Genomic DNA, 19,633 nt, shown 5'->3' with positions numbered 1-19,633 from the left:
TACGACCAGTAAGAGGATGTGTAAAGTGGGGACCTTTAATGACTGAACCACAGTTCACACATCCAAGACAGGGAAAACAGCCCAGTTTTTTTTTTGGCAATAAAGGTTTGTTTGGAGGATTTACTAGATCCTATATTAGCCCTGATTAAAAACTCTCTTAGATTGCCACTCCTTTTGTAGGCCAGCATAGGAAAGTTCTTGAATTCCTCCACCTCAGTAATACAGTCACTGACCAAATGCCAATGATTAAATATATATTTTAATATATTATTGCTCTGATTAGAAAACTCTGAGACAAATTCCAATCTAATGGATTTAATCATATTGGTCTTTGGTTTATTTAGTCTTTCTTTAGGTATAGTCCCTATTTCTGTAATAATCTCATCAATGAGTGATCTAGGGTATCCCCTTTTAGGAATCTGTTACCCATTTCTTTTAATCTCTCAGGGACAACTTCATTGTCAGAAACAATTATTTTCACCCTCAGAAGTTGACTATGGGGTAGTGACTTAATAAGCGAGGGCTGGTGTGAGCTAGTGTAATGTAGAGGACTATTGCGGTCGGTTTCTTTTCTAGAGATGTCAGTGCTGAATCCAACATCTTTCTTAGTCACTGTCACATCTAAAAAAAAACAATGCTTATCTCACTCCATACTAATTTGAACTTGATGAAGTTAGTAGTCAAATTCAACTCCTCAACAAAGCTTACCAGGATCCCAACACTGCCCAGCCAAAAACCAAAGACGTTGTCAATATAGCGCCACCATATTGACCAAACATATTTTCAAAGATAAACTTTTCATGAAAATATTAGCGTAGTTAGGGGCAACGTTGGAACCCATGGCGGTTCCCTGTAATTGCTGAAAAAAACAATCCTCAAAGAGGAAATAATTGTTATATAGAACACAATAGGGCGTCCAAGGTGATTAGTCAGAGACTTATGGATTTTTGGTAGTACATAAAAAAACAGGGGTTTTAGGGTCCTCCATAATCAAATATTTAGCTGTAGCCTTATCGATAATATTATGTGCCAAAGCTGAATTGAATACACTATCAATCTCTTTGTTGATTTAAACACAGGATCATACCCACGTTTTGCATTTACATTCCCCACATTTAATTGAGAATATATCTCACTCTTATAATCCTGTTTATTAATCCCCACAGTGGCTCCGCCCTTATCCGCAGCTTTTAGGGTTATATTTTTATTATTCTTTAAATCCTTAAGGGCTTTAGGTTCCGCTGTGGTGAAATTAACAGGATTACTTAATCTCCTCAATTTATTGGACTTCACCTTGTTCTGTAATTTATTAACCTCCTTAAACACCAGATTTTCAAATGTTTTGATGCTATAATGAGTGGTACTCGGAGAGAAATTGCTTTTATTGAAGAGACCCAAGTTTTTAATACTCATTTTAGATTTTAATGTAGGTAATGTGCCTAGAGCATTCTCTGTCTAGGATTTGTTGCTAAACTGTGTGTGCCAATACTTCAATCTTAACGTTCTAAAGAACCTATGCAGATCTTGATGTAACTGAAAAAAAGTCACAATCTTTTACCGGACTAAAGGATAATCCTTTCTGGAGCACAGCTTGTTCAGCATCCGTAAGTGTGGTGTCGGAGATATTTACCACTATGTCCGGTTCTGTGTTCTCGTTGTCCAGTGCGTTGCTCCTCTCATACCCCTCTGATTTCCTTGGTAACATTTATCTATACTTCACTGCCCTCTAGTGGTCAAAAATGTATTAATTGTACATTTATTTGATAACCATTTGAATGTTGATGGAAAGGTGTTAAACCTAATTAAATGATGACATCATTAATTGAAGTGACTATAAGAAGAGGCGGGGCTATGTTAGTATGTATTACATGATAATGAGTACCACTCATTATAGCATCAAAACATTTGAAAATCTGGTGTTTAAGGAGGTTAATAAATTACAGAACAAGGTGAAGTCCAATAAATTGAGGAGATTAAGTAATCCTGTTGTTAATTTCACCACAGCGGAACCTAAAGCCCTTAAGGATTTAAAGAATAATAAAAATATAATCCTAAAAGCTGCGGATAAGGGCAGAGCCACTGTGGTGATTAATAAACAGGATTATAAGAGTGAGATATATTCTCAATTAAATATGGGGAATGTAAATGCAAAACTTGGGTATGATCCTGGTTATATTAAATTCAGCATTGGCACATAATATTATCGATAAGGCTACAGCTAAATATTTGAATATGGAGGAATATTATTATTATCTGTTATTTGTAGAGTGCCAACAGATTCCGCAGCGCTATTAACAAAGACGGAGTACAACAAAACAATTATATGGATCAAATGGGTAGAGGACCCTGCCAAGAGTTGCACTGTTGTAGTCAGCTCTTAAGAAGGTGATCTACAAACAGCTGGACTCTAAGGCTTACATGCTAAGGGGGTTCAGGGGATAGCAATGGAGGAGTGGAACTGGTATAAAGAAAGGTTAGTGTAGGTTGTATGCATCCCTGAACAGTAGAGTCTTTAGGGAGCACTTGAAGCTTTTAAAACTAGAATAGAGTCTTGTGGAGCGAGGCAGAGAGTTCCACAAGATGGGAGCCAGTCTGGAGAAGTCCTGTAAATGGGAGTGTGATGAGATGACAAGAGAGGAGGAGAGTAGGAGGTCGTGAGCAGAGCGAAGGGGACGGGAGGGAGGGAGAGTATCTGGAGACAAGGTCTGAGATGTAGGGGGGAGCAGTGCAGTTGAGGGCTTTGTATGTCAGAATGAGAATTTTGTGTTTGATCCTAGAGGCAAGAGGAAGCCAGTGAAGGGATTGGCATAGAGGTACAGCAGATGAAGAGCGACAAGTAAGGAAGATGAGCCTGGCAGAGGCATTCATTATGGATTGTAAAGGAGCTAGGCGGCAGGTGGGGAAACCAGAGAGGACAGAGTTGCAATAATCAAGGTGGGAAAGGATGAGAGAGGGGATTAAAATCTTAGTTGTGTCTTGAGTAAGGAAGTGTCTAATTTTAGAGATGTTTTTAAGGTGGAAGCGGCAGGCTTTAGCCAAGGACTAAATTTGAGGAGTGAAAGAAAGATCTGAGTAAAATGTGATCCCAAGACATCGGGCATGCGGGGTAGGGGTAATGATGGAGTTGTTAAAAAAACAAAAAAACCCCCTAAAAATCCGTCTGCAGATTTATTTCATATATTTTATGCCTGTCCAAAAATTATTAAATTGTGGAAACAAGTGGAATACTGGTTGAATAGATTTTTGCCTGACAGGCTATCACTGAAGCCTTTAGTCATCTTCTTTCTGGTCTCGGACAAAACTCAAAACAAGCCCCTGATTAACACTCTAATTCTACTAGTTAGACAGATGGTTTTAAAAGCCTGGAAGGAGAAAAATGTCCCCAGTATAGCGTCAGTGATAAACAACGTACAATATCAAATGTTGTTAGAACAATATGATCCTTCGATATTCGAGGAAAATAAATTAAGAAAATTTTTTGCAAAATGGGACAAGGTAATTTTGAGCCGTCCTAGAGAGGTTCAGCTACAGTTACTAAAAAACTTCCGAAATTCCCCGGTATTTTTACAATTAATATTATCAGATAGATATCCTGACTTTTGGAGACAGTACTTCTGAGGGAGGTGTGTGTGGGGCCCAAGTGGAGGGGAGAGAGACAGGACAGATTACCCCTTTTTTTTTTTTCTCTTTTTTTGTTTGTTTTTTTTTTGTTTGTGCATCCCTTTAATTTTTTGTTTTATATGATAGTATGTGTGTAAAAAAAAAATCAGAAAATAGAGGTTTCAATACTTTTTGAGAATTTAAGATTATGCCTTATGTAAAGATGCTATGTTGTATTGTTTTTTGAAATATAATGCATAACCTGTCTTTGATTTTGAACTCCTCAATAAAGAAAAATTATGATTAAAAAAAACCCCCCAAAAAACCCCTGTTTTTTATGTACTACCAAAAAATCAATAAGTCTCTGACTCACCCCCTGGACACCCTATTGTGGCTGGCACTGGCTCCATATGTTCAAACATAGCCATTTTCCTTGACAAGATCTTACGCCCCCTGGTGGAACAATCCAGTACCTTTATCAAGGATACAGGAGATTTTTTGCATACATTAGAAAATTTACAGATGAATACTGACAAATTTTTACTCTTCAGTTTAGATGTGACCAGTTTGTATACAGCTATTACACATGAGAGCGGACTGGTAGCAGTCAGGGCAACACTTCACTCTAGTGGTATATATGACAACAGATCTTCTTCATTATGCAGTTATTGGATATTCTTCTATATAACAATAATTTCCTCTTTGAGGATTGTTTTTTTCAGCAATTACAAGGAACCGCCATGGATTCCAACGTTGCCCCTAACTACGCTAATATTTTCATGAATCAATTTTAAGAAAAATGTATCTTTGAAAATATGTTTGGTCAATATGGTGCGCATGGTAGCGCTATATTATTGACGTCTTTGGTTTATGGCTGGGCAGTGTTGGAATCCTGGTAAGCTTTGTTGAGGAGTTGAATTTGGCTATGAACGTCATCAAGTTCAAATTAGTATGGAGTGAGTTAAGCATTGAATTTTTAGATGTGACAGTGAATAACAAAGGAGTAGGATTCAGCACTGACATCTTTAGAAAAGAAACTGCATTAGTCTTCTACATTACACTAGCTCATACCAGCCCTCGCTTATTAAGTCACTACCCCGTAGTCAACTTCTGAGGGTGAAAATAATTGTTTCTGACAATGAAGTTGTCCCTGAGAGATTAACCCCTTCGTGAACAGACCCCTTTTCCATTTGTTGACCATCTAGGACAAAGGCTATTTTTACATTTCTGCAGTGTTTGTGTTTAGCTGTAATTTTCCTCTTATTCATTTATTGTACCCACACATTATATGCCGTTTTTCTCGCCATTAAATGGACTTTCTAAAGATACCATATTTTCATCATATCTTATAATTTACTATAAAAAAAATATACAAAAATTTGATGAAAAATTGAAAAACACACTTTCTCTTGTAAGCTTGCATAGAGGGCTCATTTGTTACTGGTGGCATTTATGGGAAAAAACTTTTTTTTTTTATTGAAAAATTTAACGTTTTTTGAGGGACTTTAAGGGGTCATTGTGGCTGATTTAAGGGTTATCAACCCACATGGCTAGTCTAGAAACACTTTGATGTGTTTCTTTTAGGCCCCACTAACATCGAGTGAGGTGGGAGGGGCCTATTTTCACGCCTCAGTTGCGCAGTTTCTTTTACTCTGAAGACATCCAGCTGAGCTGTGGCAAGGTGCTGAATGATTTTATACCGTTTTTTTTACGTTTTGTCAATCCGGTATTTACATTAAAGGGACATAATACTCATATGCTAAATCACTTGAAACTGATGCAGTATAACTGTAAAAAGCTGACAGGAAAATATCACCTGAGCATCTCTATGTAAAAAAAGGAAGATATTTTACCTCACAATCTCCTCAGCTCAGCAGAGTAAGTTCTGTGTAAAAAGTTATACTCAGCTGCTCCCAGCTGAAAGGAAAAAAATAAAAAAAAAAATAAGAAATGAACAGCAGCCAATCAGCATCAGCATTGCTGAGGTCATGAACTCTTTTACTGTGATCTCATGAGATTTGACTTAACTCTCATGAGAATTCATAGTAAACTTCCTTTACCTGATTGGTGAAATAAGATGAGAGTGCACGAGGCTCATCCTTTCGGCTGTCCCAGGACAGACGCACTAAAATGCTGCTTAGAAATCCTTTACAATGGGAGGTGGCTACGGAGGAACTTTTGAGGTAAAATATCTTTCTTTTTTACATAGAGATGTTCAGGAGATATTTTCTAGTCAGCTTTTTACAGCTATACTGCATCACTTTCAAGTGTTTAAACATTTGGGTATTATGGCCCTTTAAGGGGTTAATTGTTTATTTGGCTGGCTGTGCAAACTTACTAAGGCTTTATGATTCCACTGTAAAAATTTCGTAAAGTTTACTGCTTTTTTACACTGTTTTGCAGAGTTTGTGCATCTTTTTTTCTCTTAAAGGCACAGTACCGTTTTTTTCTAAGTATTATTTACTTTGAATAAAGTGTTTTCCAAGTTTGCTTGTTTCATTACTAGCCTGTTTAACATGTCCGACACCAAGGAAAATCCTTGTTCAATGTGTTTAGAAGCCATTGTGGAACCCCCTCTTAGAATGTGTCCCACTTGCACTGATATGTCTATAAATTATAAAGAACATATTATAGCACTTAAAAATATAACAATAGATGATTCTCAGACAGAAGGAATTGAGGGTTTGCCATCTAGCTCTCCAAGTGTCACAACCAGTAACGCCTGCACAAGTGACGCCAAGTACCTCTAGTGCGTCGACTTCATTTACTTTACAAGACATGGCCACAGTTATGAATACAACCCTCATAGCGGTTTTATCTAAACTGCCTGGTTTAAAAGGAAAGCGTGACAGCTCTGGGTTAAGAACAACTGCTGAGCCTTCTGACGCTTTAGTAGCCGTATACGATATACCCTCACAATGTTCTGAAGTAGGGGTAAGGGATTTGCTATCTGAGGGAGAGATTTCTGATTCAGGAAAGACGCTCCCTCAGACAGATTTTGATATGATGGCAACTAAGGAGTGGGATAGACCAGGTATACTGTTCGCTCCCCCTCCTATTTTTAAGAAAATGTTTCCCATATCTGACACCATACGAGACTCGTGGCAGACGGTTCCTAAGGTGGAGGGAGCTGTTTCTACTCTCGCTAAGCGTACAACTATACCTATCGAAGACAGTTGTGCTTTCAAAGATCCTATGGATAAAAAATTAGAGGGTCTCCTAAAGAAAATTTTTGTTCATCAAGGTTCTCTCCTCTAACCTATTGCCTGCATTGTTCCTGTAACTACTGCAGCTGCTTTCTGGTTCGAGGCTCTAGAAGAGACTCCATTAGAGGATATTATGGATAGAATTAAGGCCCTTAAATTGGCTAATTTTCATTACATATGCCGCTTTCCAATTGGCTAAATTAGCGGCAAAGAATTCAGGTTTTGCCATTTTAGCACGCTGGGTGTTATGGCTTAAGTCCTGGTCTGCTGATGTGTCATCAAAATATAAACTTTTGAACATCCCTTTCAAAGGAAAGACCCTATTCGGGCCTGAACTGAAAGAGATTATTTCAGACATCACTGGAGGGAAAGGCCACGCCCTCCCTCAGGATAAAACAAATAAAATGAGGACTAAAGAAAATAATTTTCGTTCCTTTCAGAACTTCAAGGGTGGTCCTGCTTCAGCTTCCCCTGCTGCAAAGCAAGAGGGGAATTTTGCCCAATCCAAGTCAGTCTGGAGACCTAACCAGGCTTGGAACAAAGGTAAACAGGCCAAGAAGCGTGCTGCTGCCTCCAAGGGGTAGCCCCTGGTCCGGGACCGGATCTAGTAGGGGGCAGTCTCTCTCTCTTCGCTCAGGCTTGGGCAAGAGATGTTCACGATTCCTTGGCTTTAGAAATTGTGTGCCAGGGATATCTTCTGGACTTCAAAGACTCCCCCCCCCCCCAACTGAGAGATTTCACGTTTCTCAATTGTCTGCAAACCAGACAAAGAGAGAGGCGTTCTTACGCTGTGTAGAAGACCTACATGCCATGGGAGTGATCCGCCCAGTTCCAAATGTGGAACAAGGGCTAAGTTTTTACTCAAACCTGTTTGTGGTTCCCAAAAAAGAGGGAACTTTCAGACCAATCTTGGATCTCAAAATTCTAAACAAGTTCCTCAGAGTACCATCATTCAAGATGGAGACAATTCGGACTATTCTACCTCTGATCCAGGAGGGTCAATATATGACTACCGTAGACTTAAAGGATGCTTATCTACACATCCCTATTCACAGAGATCATCAATTCCTCAGATTCGCCTTTCTGGACAGGCATCACCAGTTTGTGGCCCTTTCCTTCGGGTTGGCCACGGCTCCCAGGATTTTCACAAAAGGTGCTAGGGTCCCTTTTGGTGGTTTTAAGACCGCGGGGCATAGCAGTGGCGCCTTATCTAGACGACATCTTAATTCAGGCGTCAACTTTCCAGTTAACCATGTCTCACACGGACATCGTGTTGGCTTTTCTGAGATCTCACGGGTGGAAGGTGAACATAAAAAAAAAAAAAAAAAAAAAGAGTTCTCTCTTCCCTCTCACAAGAGTTTCCTTCCTAGGGACTCTGATAGACTCGGTAGAAATGAAAATATTTCTGATGGAGGTCAGAAAATCAAAACTCTTAAACACTTGCCGAGCTCTTCATTCCATTCCTCGGCCATCAGTGGCTCAGTGTATGGAGGTAATCTGACTCATGGTAGCGGCAATGGACATAGTTCCTTTTGCCCGCTTACACCTCAGACCACTGCAACTGTGCATGCTCAAACAGTGGAATGGGGATTATGCAGATTTATCTCCACAAATTCATCTGGATCAGGAGACCAGAGATTCTCTTCTCTAGTGGTTGTCTCAGGACCACCTGGCTCAGGGAATGTGTTTCTGCAGGCCAGAGTGGATTATTGTAAAGACAGATGCCAGCCTGCTAGGCTGGGGTACAGCCTGGAACTCCCTGAAAGCACAGGGCTTATGGTCTTGGGAGGAAACTCTCCTCCTGATAAACATTCTAAAACAGAGCGATATCCAATGCGCTTCAGGCATGGCCTCAGCTAGCTGCGGCCAAATTCATCAGATTTCAGTTGGACAACATCACGACTGTAGCTTACATCAATCACCAAGGAGGAACATGGAGTCCTCTAGCGATGATGGAAGTAACCAAAATAATCCGATGGGCGGAGACTCACTCTTGCCATCTTTCAGCAATCCATATCCCAGGGGTAGAGAACTGGGAGGAAGATTTCCTAAGTCATTAGACTTTTCATCAGGGGGAGTGGGAGCTCCATCCGGAAATATTTGCCAAGCTGACTCAGCTATGGGGCACACCAGAATTGGATCTGATGGCATCCCGTCAGAATGCCAAACTTCCTTGTTACAGGTCCAGGTCCCGGGATCCCCAGGCAGTACTGATAGATGCTCTAGCAGTGCCCTGGTCCTTCAACCTGGCCTATGTATTTCCACCGTTTCCTCTCCTCCCACGTCTGGTTGCCAGAATCAAGCAGGAGAGAGCTTCAGTGATTCTGATAGCACCTGCGTGGCCACGCAGGACTTGGTATGCAGACCTAGTGGACATGTCATCTGTTCCACCGTGGACTCTGCCAATGAGGCATGACCTTCTAATCCAAGGTCCTTTCAAGCATCCAAATCTAATTTCTCTGCGTCTGACTGCTTGGAGATTGAACGCCTGATTTTATCAAAGCGTGGTTTCTCTGAGTCGGTCATTGATACCCTGATTCAAGCTAGAAAGCCTGTCACCAGGAAAATTTATCATAAGATTTGGTGCAAATATCTTTATTGGTGTGAATCCAAGGGTTACTCATGGAGTAAGATTAGGATTCCTAGAATATTGTCTTTTCTCCAAGAAGGATTGGAGAAGGGGTTATCAGCTAGCGCCTTAAAAAGGACAGATTTCTGCTTTATCTATTCTTTTACACAAGTGTCTGGCAGATGTCCCAGACGTTAAAGCGTCTAGTCAGGCTTTAGTCAGAATCAAGCCTGTATTCAAACCTGTTGCTCCGCCATGGAGCCTAAACTTAGTTCTTAACCTCTTAAGGACATATGACAGATTTTTTCCGTCATAAAACAATTGAGTAAACTGAAAGCTGTGACCTTAAAGGGTTAAAGTTCTTCAAGGGGTTCCGTTTGAACCTATGCATTCCATATATATCAAGCTTCTATCTTGGAAAGTTCTGTTTTTAGTAGCTATCTCTTCGGCTCGAAGAGTTTCTGAGTTATCTGCTTTACAGTGTGACTCACCTTATCTTGTTTTTTATGCAGATAAGGTGGTTTTGCGTACCAAACCTGGATTCCTTCCTAAGGTTGTTTCTAATAGGAATATCAATCAGGAAATTGTTGTTCCTTCGCTGTGTCCTAATCCTTCTTCAAAAAAGGAACGTCTGTTGCACAATCTTGATGTGGTTCGTGCTTTAAAGTTCTACTTACAAGCAACCAAAGATTTCCGTCAAACATCTTCATTGTTTGTTGTTTATTCTGGTAAGTGGAGAGGCCAAAAAACTAAGGCTACCTCTCTTTCTTTTTGGCTGAAAAGCATCATCCGTTTGGCTTATGAGACTGCTGGCCAGCAGCCTCCTGAAAGGATTACTGCTCATTCTACTAGAGCTCTGGCTTCCACATGGGCTTTTGAAAATGAGGCTTCTGTTGAACAGATTTGTAACGCGGCGACTTGGTCTTCGCTTCATACTTTTTCCAAATTTTACAAATTCAATACTTTTGCTTCTTCGGGGGCTATTTTTGGGAGAAAGGTTCTACAAGCAGTGGTGCCTTCCGTTTAAGGTACCTGTCTTGTCCCTCCCTTCATCAGTGTCCTAAAGCTTTGGTATCCCACAAGTTAGGATGAATCCATGGACTTGATACATCTTACAAGATAAAACAGAATTTATGCTTACCTGATAAATTTCTTTCTCTTGTGATGTATCGAGTCCACAGCCCGCCCTGTCAGTTTAAGACAGGTAGTATATTTTTATTTTAAAAACTTCAGTCACCTCTGCACCCTATAGTTTCTCCTTTTTCTTACTAGCCTTCGGTCGAATGACTGGGGGGTGGAGCTAAGGGAGGAGCTATATAGACAGCTCTGCTGTGGGTGCTCTCTTTGCCACTTCCTGTTAGGAAGGAGAATATCCCACAAGTATGGATGAATCCGTGGACTCGATACATCACAAGAGAAAGAAATTTATCAGGTAAGCATAAATTCTGTTTTTTCTAACTTTGACCCCCAAAATCTGTTACACATCTACAACCACCAAAAAACACCAATGCTAAATAGTTTCAAAATTTTGTCCTGAGTTTACAAAATACCCAATGTTTACATGTTCTTTGCAAGTTATAGGGCAATAAATACAAGTAGCACTTTGCTATTAGTGATGTCGCGAATAGTTCACCGGCGAATAGTTCCCGGCGAACATAGCATGTTCGCGTTCGCCGCGGCAGGCTAACATATGTGATGTTCGATCCGCCCCCTATTCGTCATCATTGAGTAATACTTTGACCCTGTACCTCACAGTCAGCAGGCATATTCCAGCTAATCAGCAGCAGACCCTCCCTCCCAGACCCTCCTGGACAGCATCCATTTTAGATTCATTCGGAAGCTGCATTCTTAGGGAGAGGAGGGACAGTGTAGCTGCTGCTGATTGAATAGGGAAATTGATAGCTAGGCTAGTGTATTCAGTGTCCACTACAGTCCTGAAGGACTCATCTGATCTCTGCTGTAGGACAGCACCCCAAAAAGCCCTTTTTAGGGATTGAACATCAGTCTGTTTTTTGTTTTTTTTCCTGTGTAATCTAATTGCAGTTGCCTGTCTGCCAGCGTGTGTGTCAGGCTCACAGTGTATACTGTGCCCACTTGCCCAGTGCCACCACTCATATCTTGTTTAATAGTAGTGTACATTTAATAAAAAAAAAAAACTTTTTTGGACTGTGAAACAACAGTCTGCTTTTTTGTGTCAGACTCAACTATGTAATTTTCCGTGGGAGTTTTGCCATGGATCCCCCTCCGGCATGCCACAGTCCAGGTGTTAGTCCCCTTGAAACAACTTTTCCATTTTCTTAAGGTGCAGAGAGGGCCACAGAGTGTTTGTAAAAAAAATGGTATTGCAGGATGCCTCAATATCGAGCGGATGGAAGCGAAACACCAGAGGACGTGCCAGGAATGTCCTTGGTCGTTAAGGGTATTTTTTTTTTGTAGGACGTTCCTGGCACGTCGTTGGCCGTTAAGGAGTTAAAAGAAATGGGTAACAGATTGTTACGGTATATGTCAGATTAAAATCTCTCTCTCTCTCTATATCTCTCTCTCTCTATCTCTCTCTCTCTCTATATCTCTCTCTCTCTATCTCTCTCTCTCTCTCTCTCTCTCTCTCTCTAAAAGTCTAGGATATAAGCACCTAATAGACAATATTTAAATAAAACAATGACAATTGAGTATGATAAGTGCAAAATATACTTTATATAGATTCATGTAGATATAAATATACATAACAAATCCTAAAAAACAAATAAACCATTCATACACTCACACACAGCAACCCTTATTGCAAACAGAGCATAAATGGTATAGATGAGTGGTGCACCACTATAAAGTTAGCTGCAGATGGAATAGGCAAAAAAGCACAATAAAGCAATAAGGTGTTCAAGCATAGGTATTGCAGGAAAGCAGCAAGCAAGACTGTAAAGCTGGTCTCAGACGATGCAAAGTCAAGCTGTGATGTAGTGCAAGACATATAGTCATGTAGTGCAAGACATATAGTCATGTAGTGCAAGACATATAGTCATGTAGTGCAAGACATATAGTCATGTAGTGCAAGACATATAGTCATGTAGTGCAAGACATATAGTCATGTAGTGCAAGACATATAGTCATGTAGTGCAAGACATATAGTCATGTAGTGCAAGACATATAGTCATGTAGTGCAAGACATATAGTCATGTAGTGCAAGACATATAGTCATGTAGTGCAAGACATATAGTCATGTAGTGCAAGACATATAGTCATGTAGTGCAAGACATATAGTCATGTAGTGCAAGACATATAGTGATGTAGTGCAAGACATATAGTGATGTAGTGCAAGACATATAGTGATGTAGTGCAAGACATATAGTGATGTAGTGCAAGACATATAGTGATGTAGTGCAAGACATATAGTGATGTAGTGCAAGACATATAGTGATGTAGTGCAAGACATATAGTGATGTAGTGCAAGACATATAGTGATGTAGTGCAAGACATATAGTGATGTAGTGCAAGACATATAGTGATGTAGTGCAAGACATATAGTGATGTAGTGCAAGACATATAGTGATGTAGTGCAAGACATATAGTCATATACAAGAGAGAACACAGTCGCTCAGTAAGCAAGGAGATTATGTTGTCAAAGAATTTATAGTAAATGTTCCAATCATTTCCACCAAACGCCTTAGATGATAATAGTGCAAGATAGATTATTGCAAAAGTTCCATAGAGCAAGTGCCACAATTATATATATATATATATATATATATATATATATATATATATATATATATATATATATATATATATATATATATATATATATATATATATATATATATATATATATATATATATATATATATATATATTTCTGGGCTAACGCCGGTTCATAAAGCTCTTAACTACTGTGCTCTAAAGTACACTAACACCCATAAGCTACCTATGTACCCCTAAACCGAGCCCCCCCCCACATCGCCGCCACGCTATTAATTTTTTTAACCCCTAATCTGCCGACCGCACACGCCGCCACCTACATTATCCCTATGTACCCCTAATCTGCTGCCCCTAACATCGCCGACCCCTACATAATATTTATTAACCCCTAATCTGCCCCCCCCAACGTCACCGCTACCTACCTACAATTATTAACCCCTAATCTGCCGACCGGACCTCACAGCTACTATAATAAATGTATTAACCCCTAAAGCTAAGTCTAACCCTAACAACCCCCTAAGTTAAATATAATTTTTAACTAACGAAATAAAATAAATCTTATTAAATAAATTATTCCTATTTAAAGCTAAATACTTACCTGTAAAATAAACCCTAAGATAGCTACAATATAAATAATAATTATATTGTAGCTATTTTAGGATTAATATTTATTTTACAGGCAACTTTGTATTTATTTTAACTAGGTACAATAGCTATTAAATAGTTATTAACTATTTAATAACTACCTAGCTAAAAGAAATACAAAATTACCAGTAAAATAAATCCTAACCTAACCTGAGTTACAATTAGTAGGTGAAATACAAAATTACCAGTAAAATAAATCCTAACCTAACCTGAGTTACAATTAGTAGGTGTAATTAGATTAAAATTGTTGTAATATTTTTATAATGTTTGTAAATTCTTTTTTTATTTTTTGTAACTTAGTTCTTTTTTTATTTTTTGTACTTTAGTTAGTGTATTTATTTGTATTTATTTGTAGGTAGTTTATTTACTTATTTATTGATAGTGTAGTGTTAGGTTAAATTGTAACTTAGGTTAGGATTTATTTTACAGGTAATTTTGTAATTATTTTAACTAGGTAGCTATTAAATAGTTATTAACTATTTAATAGCTATTGTACCTGGTTAAAATAAATACAAAGTTGCCTGTAAAAGAAATATTAATCCTAAAATAGCTACAATATAATTATTATTTATATTGTAGCTATATTAGGGTTTATTTTACAGGTAAGTATTTAGCTTTAAATAGGAATAATTTATTTAATAAGATTTATTTTATTTCGTTAGATAAAAATTATATTTAACTTAGGGGGGTGTTAGGGTTAGGGTTAGACTTAGCTTTAGGGGTTAATACATTTATTATAGTAGCGGTGAGGTCTGGTGGGCAGATTAGGGGTTAATAATTGTAGGTAGGTAGCGGCGACGTTGGGGGGGGCAGAATAGGGGGTAATAAATATAATATAGAGGTCGGCGGGGGTTAGGGGCAGCAGATTAGGGGTTCATAGGGATAACGTAGGTTGCGGCGGTGTACGGAGCGGCAGATTAGGGGTTAAAAATAATATGCAGGGGTCAGCGATAGCGGGGTCGGCAGATTAGGGTTTAATAAGTGTAAGGTTAGGGGTGTTTAGACTCGGGGTACATGTTAGGGTGTTAGGTGCAGACTTAGGAAGTGTTTCCCCATAGGAAACAATGGGGTTGCGTTAGGAGCTGAACGCTGCTTTTTTGTTTTTTCAGCTCAAACGGCCCCATTGTTTCCTATGGGGGAATCGTGCACAAGCACGTTTTTGAAGCTGGCCGCGTCCGTAAGCACCGCTGGTATTGAGAGTTGCAGTGGCGGTAAATTATGCTCTACGCTCCCTTTATGGAGCCTAACGCAGCCCTTCTGTGAACTCTAAATACCAGCGGTATTTAAAAGGTGCGGGGGAAAAAATACACGCGTAGCTAACGCTCCCCTTTGGCCGCAGAACTCTAAATCTAGCCGTATATATGCACAGTTAAAACAATTTAGCATCAAGGATTTGTTTAACAATATACAGGCTATGAATATAAACTAAATTATAAACTGCTCTTTTAAATCTCTCAACTATACTTTAACTGTAGTGACCATACATATATTTTTGTTTTAAAATATTACCTGTAATATAAATAAATATATATACATATATACACACACATACATACACACATACACTTTACCAGATGATATTCAGCTTCAAGATTTGTCCCACCTCATATAAAAATAAGTGTATCCAAACAAATCAGAATAGAGGGCGCGACATGGTGCAGATCATAAAGTTACTTTAAAACAGGTACAAGAATAGCAGACGAATCCTACTCACAAGATGTAAAGCACAGATGTGCAATACCAGCAGTCCGGAACCACCCGTCGTCCGGTAGACCAATAGATGTCGTCACAAAAGGGATCCTCGTCTCACCAGGGAGAGTCCAGAGATACCACGGAAGGGAGCCTGTACAGCAATGGTCAGTCCCACAGGTCCAGAGGCCTGAATGAAGAGTCTACAGCTCCAAATTGGTAGGAGAGTCCCAAAATAGGGAAAATAATAGGTCGGCAGCAAATAGAGGTTTAAAAGAACTTTAAAAGATTTTATTATAATGATAAAAACAACAGCAACACATTTCTCAGTGTTACACACTGATTCATCAGGCTAGATAGCCTGATGAAACAGTGTGTAACACTGAGAAACACTATTCTTGTACCTGTTTAAAGTAAATTTATGATCTGCACCATGTGGCGCCCTCTATTCTGATTTGTTTAGATTCCCTTGACCTGTGTCGCGGCACGACACCCTAGAGGAGCGGCCTGTCACTTTGGATACACATCATTTGGGATTATCCATTACTGCAACAAAGGACTGTCCTATCATCACCCACCATCTATTGGACTATTAGTCTGTATACCCTTATATCTAGGTTTTTTGATATTACATTGTAATTTTGGTCTCATTAGCTTATGATCTTTTTACCATATTTCCAAGTGTTTTTTACCTGCTCCTAGGTGCCTCTTATAAGTACTGTGGTGACACCCTCTGCCACTAGCCTTCTAGTTGCTTAAAAATAAGTGTGATTGCAATTGATAAAAAAAAAGTATGGCCCACTTTTCCTATAGTTTGACTGTCTCCCACGCAACATTTTTTTTAGTCAGTTTACAAAATCAGCAGTCCACACCATTTTACTCATCCTGCCTTCACTTATATTGTTTAATCATCAGTGAGAAATATGGGTGGCCCTTCGTGCTTGCCTCTGATTGGTTCACCCCATGAATGCATGTTGTCAAGGAGATGCATCCCTGCAACCACCAATCATCTCTTGGCTGTAATACCTGCATTGCAACACCGGATTCCGTCCATCGGGGGCAGCAGACAATACAAACAGACTCACTCAACCATTTCTAACAGTGAAAGAAAATATTTCTTTAAAATATGTAATAACTGCCATAATTTCTTGCATTAATAACTCACAATATTAATTATAGATGGGGTAGTATCATACCATTTTTTTTATTTCCCCCATATCAAATACGTTATGTTTTCAACATTATATTATACCAAAAGAATTATACTGTTAATCCCAATATCTCCCTATATAATTCAACATACTTTAAACCACTGCATCAATACATTTCTCCTGTTAGCATCCATATTTCATTCAGCACAACAGAAAACCCACAATTTGATATCAAACATCAATATGTCACAGTCATATCACATCAAAGTGACTTCCATACATCCGTCTCACTATATTTCAAGAGATATATTTAAAATTTTATAAAGATTTAGTGCAATCCTGTATCTATCATCTTTTAGCTCCATCTGGATAAACAGAGAACATGCCATACATTCATTTCAAACATGGGATTACCAAAATTGTCACTTAATCTATTATAATTTTTGTAATCCATTATATATATATATATATATATATATATATATATATATATATATATATATATATATATATATATATATATATATATATATATATATTCATTTCTATGTAGTGTTCAAAATTATATAAAATCCAGCAGATCATAAACTGTTATATAGTCATTTATACTTTCAGGCTGTATAAAAGGAAAAAAAAAAAAGTAGTATATCCTAACATGTCTTTGCTGGCCAAGTTTTCATTGCCCCACTTACATAGCATGGGGTCAATTTGCATGTGAAATGTAAGTGGTTACTTTTTCAAAAAATATATCACCTAGATCAGACTTCTAGGCAACGTTGTAAGGGGTAGGAAGTGTATCACACATTTACAGGTAGTAAAACATATGGTCTCTTGAAATGGCTGTTAAAGTTAAATAAACCAAATGTTTTATTGTCCTCACTTGTGTGTTTAGAATAACTTTGCATGCTAAGTGGGGGGAGAACTGAACATGAGTGAAGTAAATTTTTCTGAATGAATCATTTGCTACTGACTAGCCAAATATATGATTAAAAGATTATATATATATATATATATATATATATATATATATATATATATATATATATATATCTATATCTATCTTTACTTATACCTTGACATGAATCCCCCTTCAAATTTTAAATAGATGTAGGACATATGTATTTAAATTGGCTTAAAGTCAATGGTATCTTAAAGGATGTTGACCGTATGCATCATAGACAGTGTTCTATGTAGAAAGTCCATCATTTTTGAGCCTTCATGTTCATCAGTTAGGTATCTTTAAACTACAATATTTCTTTAAACTACAATATTTCTTTAGTGCATTTGGGGATATGACACTTCATTCTCCCACTATGACTTGTAGTTGGAACCTAGGATGACACGCTCGCAATTGATTGATTGATAAGGACCCATTTATCTATGAAACTTTCATTTTTGGGGATCTGTATTTTATAGGCTACTGGAGATATTTTGTCAGTAATGACAAAAGGACCTTTCCATGATGGAAGAAATTTTTTCTCCCTAACCTGATATCTTCCAAAGTTATAAAGATAAACTTTATCATTTATTTCATATTCCTTTTTGGATGTTTTGAGATCATAATGGGTTTTAGTGGCTGTTGCAGCTTCCTCTAAATTCCTTTGAGCAAACGCAAAGACATATTGCAGGTGCTTTCTTAGGTTCTCCACATTGATGTGTATTGGCAGCGTTTATCAAGTTTTGGTCTTATGTACGATACAGCAGATGCTGAGGTAGAACCATTCTCCTCCCAGTCATCAGTTCAAAAGGTGACATCTTGGTAGCACTACTTGGGGTTGCTCTTAATGCCATTAAGACAAGAGGAAGTTTTACATCCCAGTCTTTACCCGTTTCACTCACAAACTTTTTGAGGATTTTAACAATGGATTGGTTGTAACGCTCTACACCACCACTTGAGGCAGCTCTATATGCAATATGAAGCTTTCTTTTTACCCCTAGTATTTTCCACATTTTGGTCATCACTTCGCTAGTGAAGTGGGTTCCCTGATCTGATTCGATTCTTTGGGGCAAACCAAATCTGGAAAATACGTGGTTGATGAGCAATACTGCTCATGTTTCAGCACTATTGTTAGGTGCACCCATTTAGTGAACAGGCATGTCACGGGTTAACATTTGTTACCTCTTGATGACCTTGTTACTGAACCAATAAAATCAATTTGTATATCTGACCATGGCATTACCATCCCCCTTTTCTGCAATGGCGCTCTATGCGTTGGCGCAGTGGGCTGGAACTGTGGACAGATTAAACACCCTTGACAGTAGGTATGAACATCTTTCAACATGTGTGGCCAAAAGCGTAGTCACGCAATATTTCATATGTGAGTTTGACACCATCATGACCAGATGTGCGAGCATCAATGGCATGTTGAAGCATTAGACCTCTGAACTTGGTGGGTACTACCCATTGCTGGATGCCAGTTTTGGAGGTCCTAATTAACAAACCATCCTGTAACTTGAATTGTGTTCTGGATTTCATTAAGATTCTAAGATGTTCTTTGCCAATACAATCATCTTTTGATATGGGGTTATTTTCAGGATCTTCTATGTGTTTATAGAAGGTGCCTACAAAGGGGTCTTCTTTTTGACTAGTGATCAGGTCCTCACTAGGAGAATCCTGACTCCATTGTACCAGGTCACTCTGTTTTGCCTGGTTTCTGGTAATGGCTTCTACCTGAATTGCACCCATTAAGTGGTCAATATTAAGGAGTTCTCCAGTTATGGCTCCTTGTTTGGCTAATGAATCCGTGAGGTCATTGCCTTCCTTATCAGGACCTAGAACCCTGGAATGACCCTTGGTCTTTTCCAGTGTATGGTTAAATCATTGGATACCACCAGATTATCAATCTCGCAGAACAACTTGCCATGCTTGACTGGTTTGTTATTGCTTTTCTGCATGCCATTTCTTTTCCAAGTTGGCAGGTATTCAACAAAACTGTCACGCACATAATTTGAGTCAGTTATGATCACAAATTCATGAATACCATGTTCAATAGCCATTTCAATGGTTTTTAGAACAGCAGTTAGTTCTGCAACTTGACTGGATCTTGGTCCAATGTTGAAACCTATAGATATATTTGGGA

General features: G+C 38.5%; 1 protein-coding gene across 1 annotated transcript in view; it reads left to right on the top strand.

Moving 5' to 3' along the window:
• LOC128659663 (tyrosinase-like) overlaps positions 1-19,633 on the top strand; it is a 142,675-nt gene that overhangs the window by 102,263 nt on the left and 20,779 nt on the right. Inside the window, exon 5 of the mRNA XM_053713232.1 lies at positions 1,895-2,158. Within this exon, the coding sequence (XP_053569207.1) occupies positions 1,895-2,158 (264 nt within the window). The remainder of the gene's footprint in view (positions 1-1,894; positions 2,159-19,633) is intronic.

This window comes from Bombina bombina, chromosome 5 (genome assembly GCF_027579735.1).
Source record: "Bombina bombina isolate aBomBom1 chromosome 5, aBomBom1.pri, whole genome shotgun sequence".
Taxonomy (NCBI): Eukaryota; Metazoa; Chordata; class Amphibia; order Anura; family Bombinatoridae; genus Bombina; species Bombina bombina.
The sequence above is the reverse complement of the archived record's forward strand: the minus strand, read 5'-3'. Positions and strand labels throughout refer to the sequence as shown.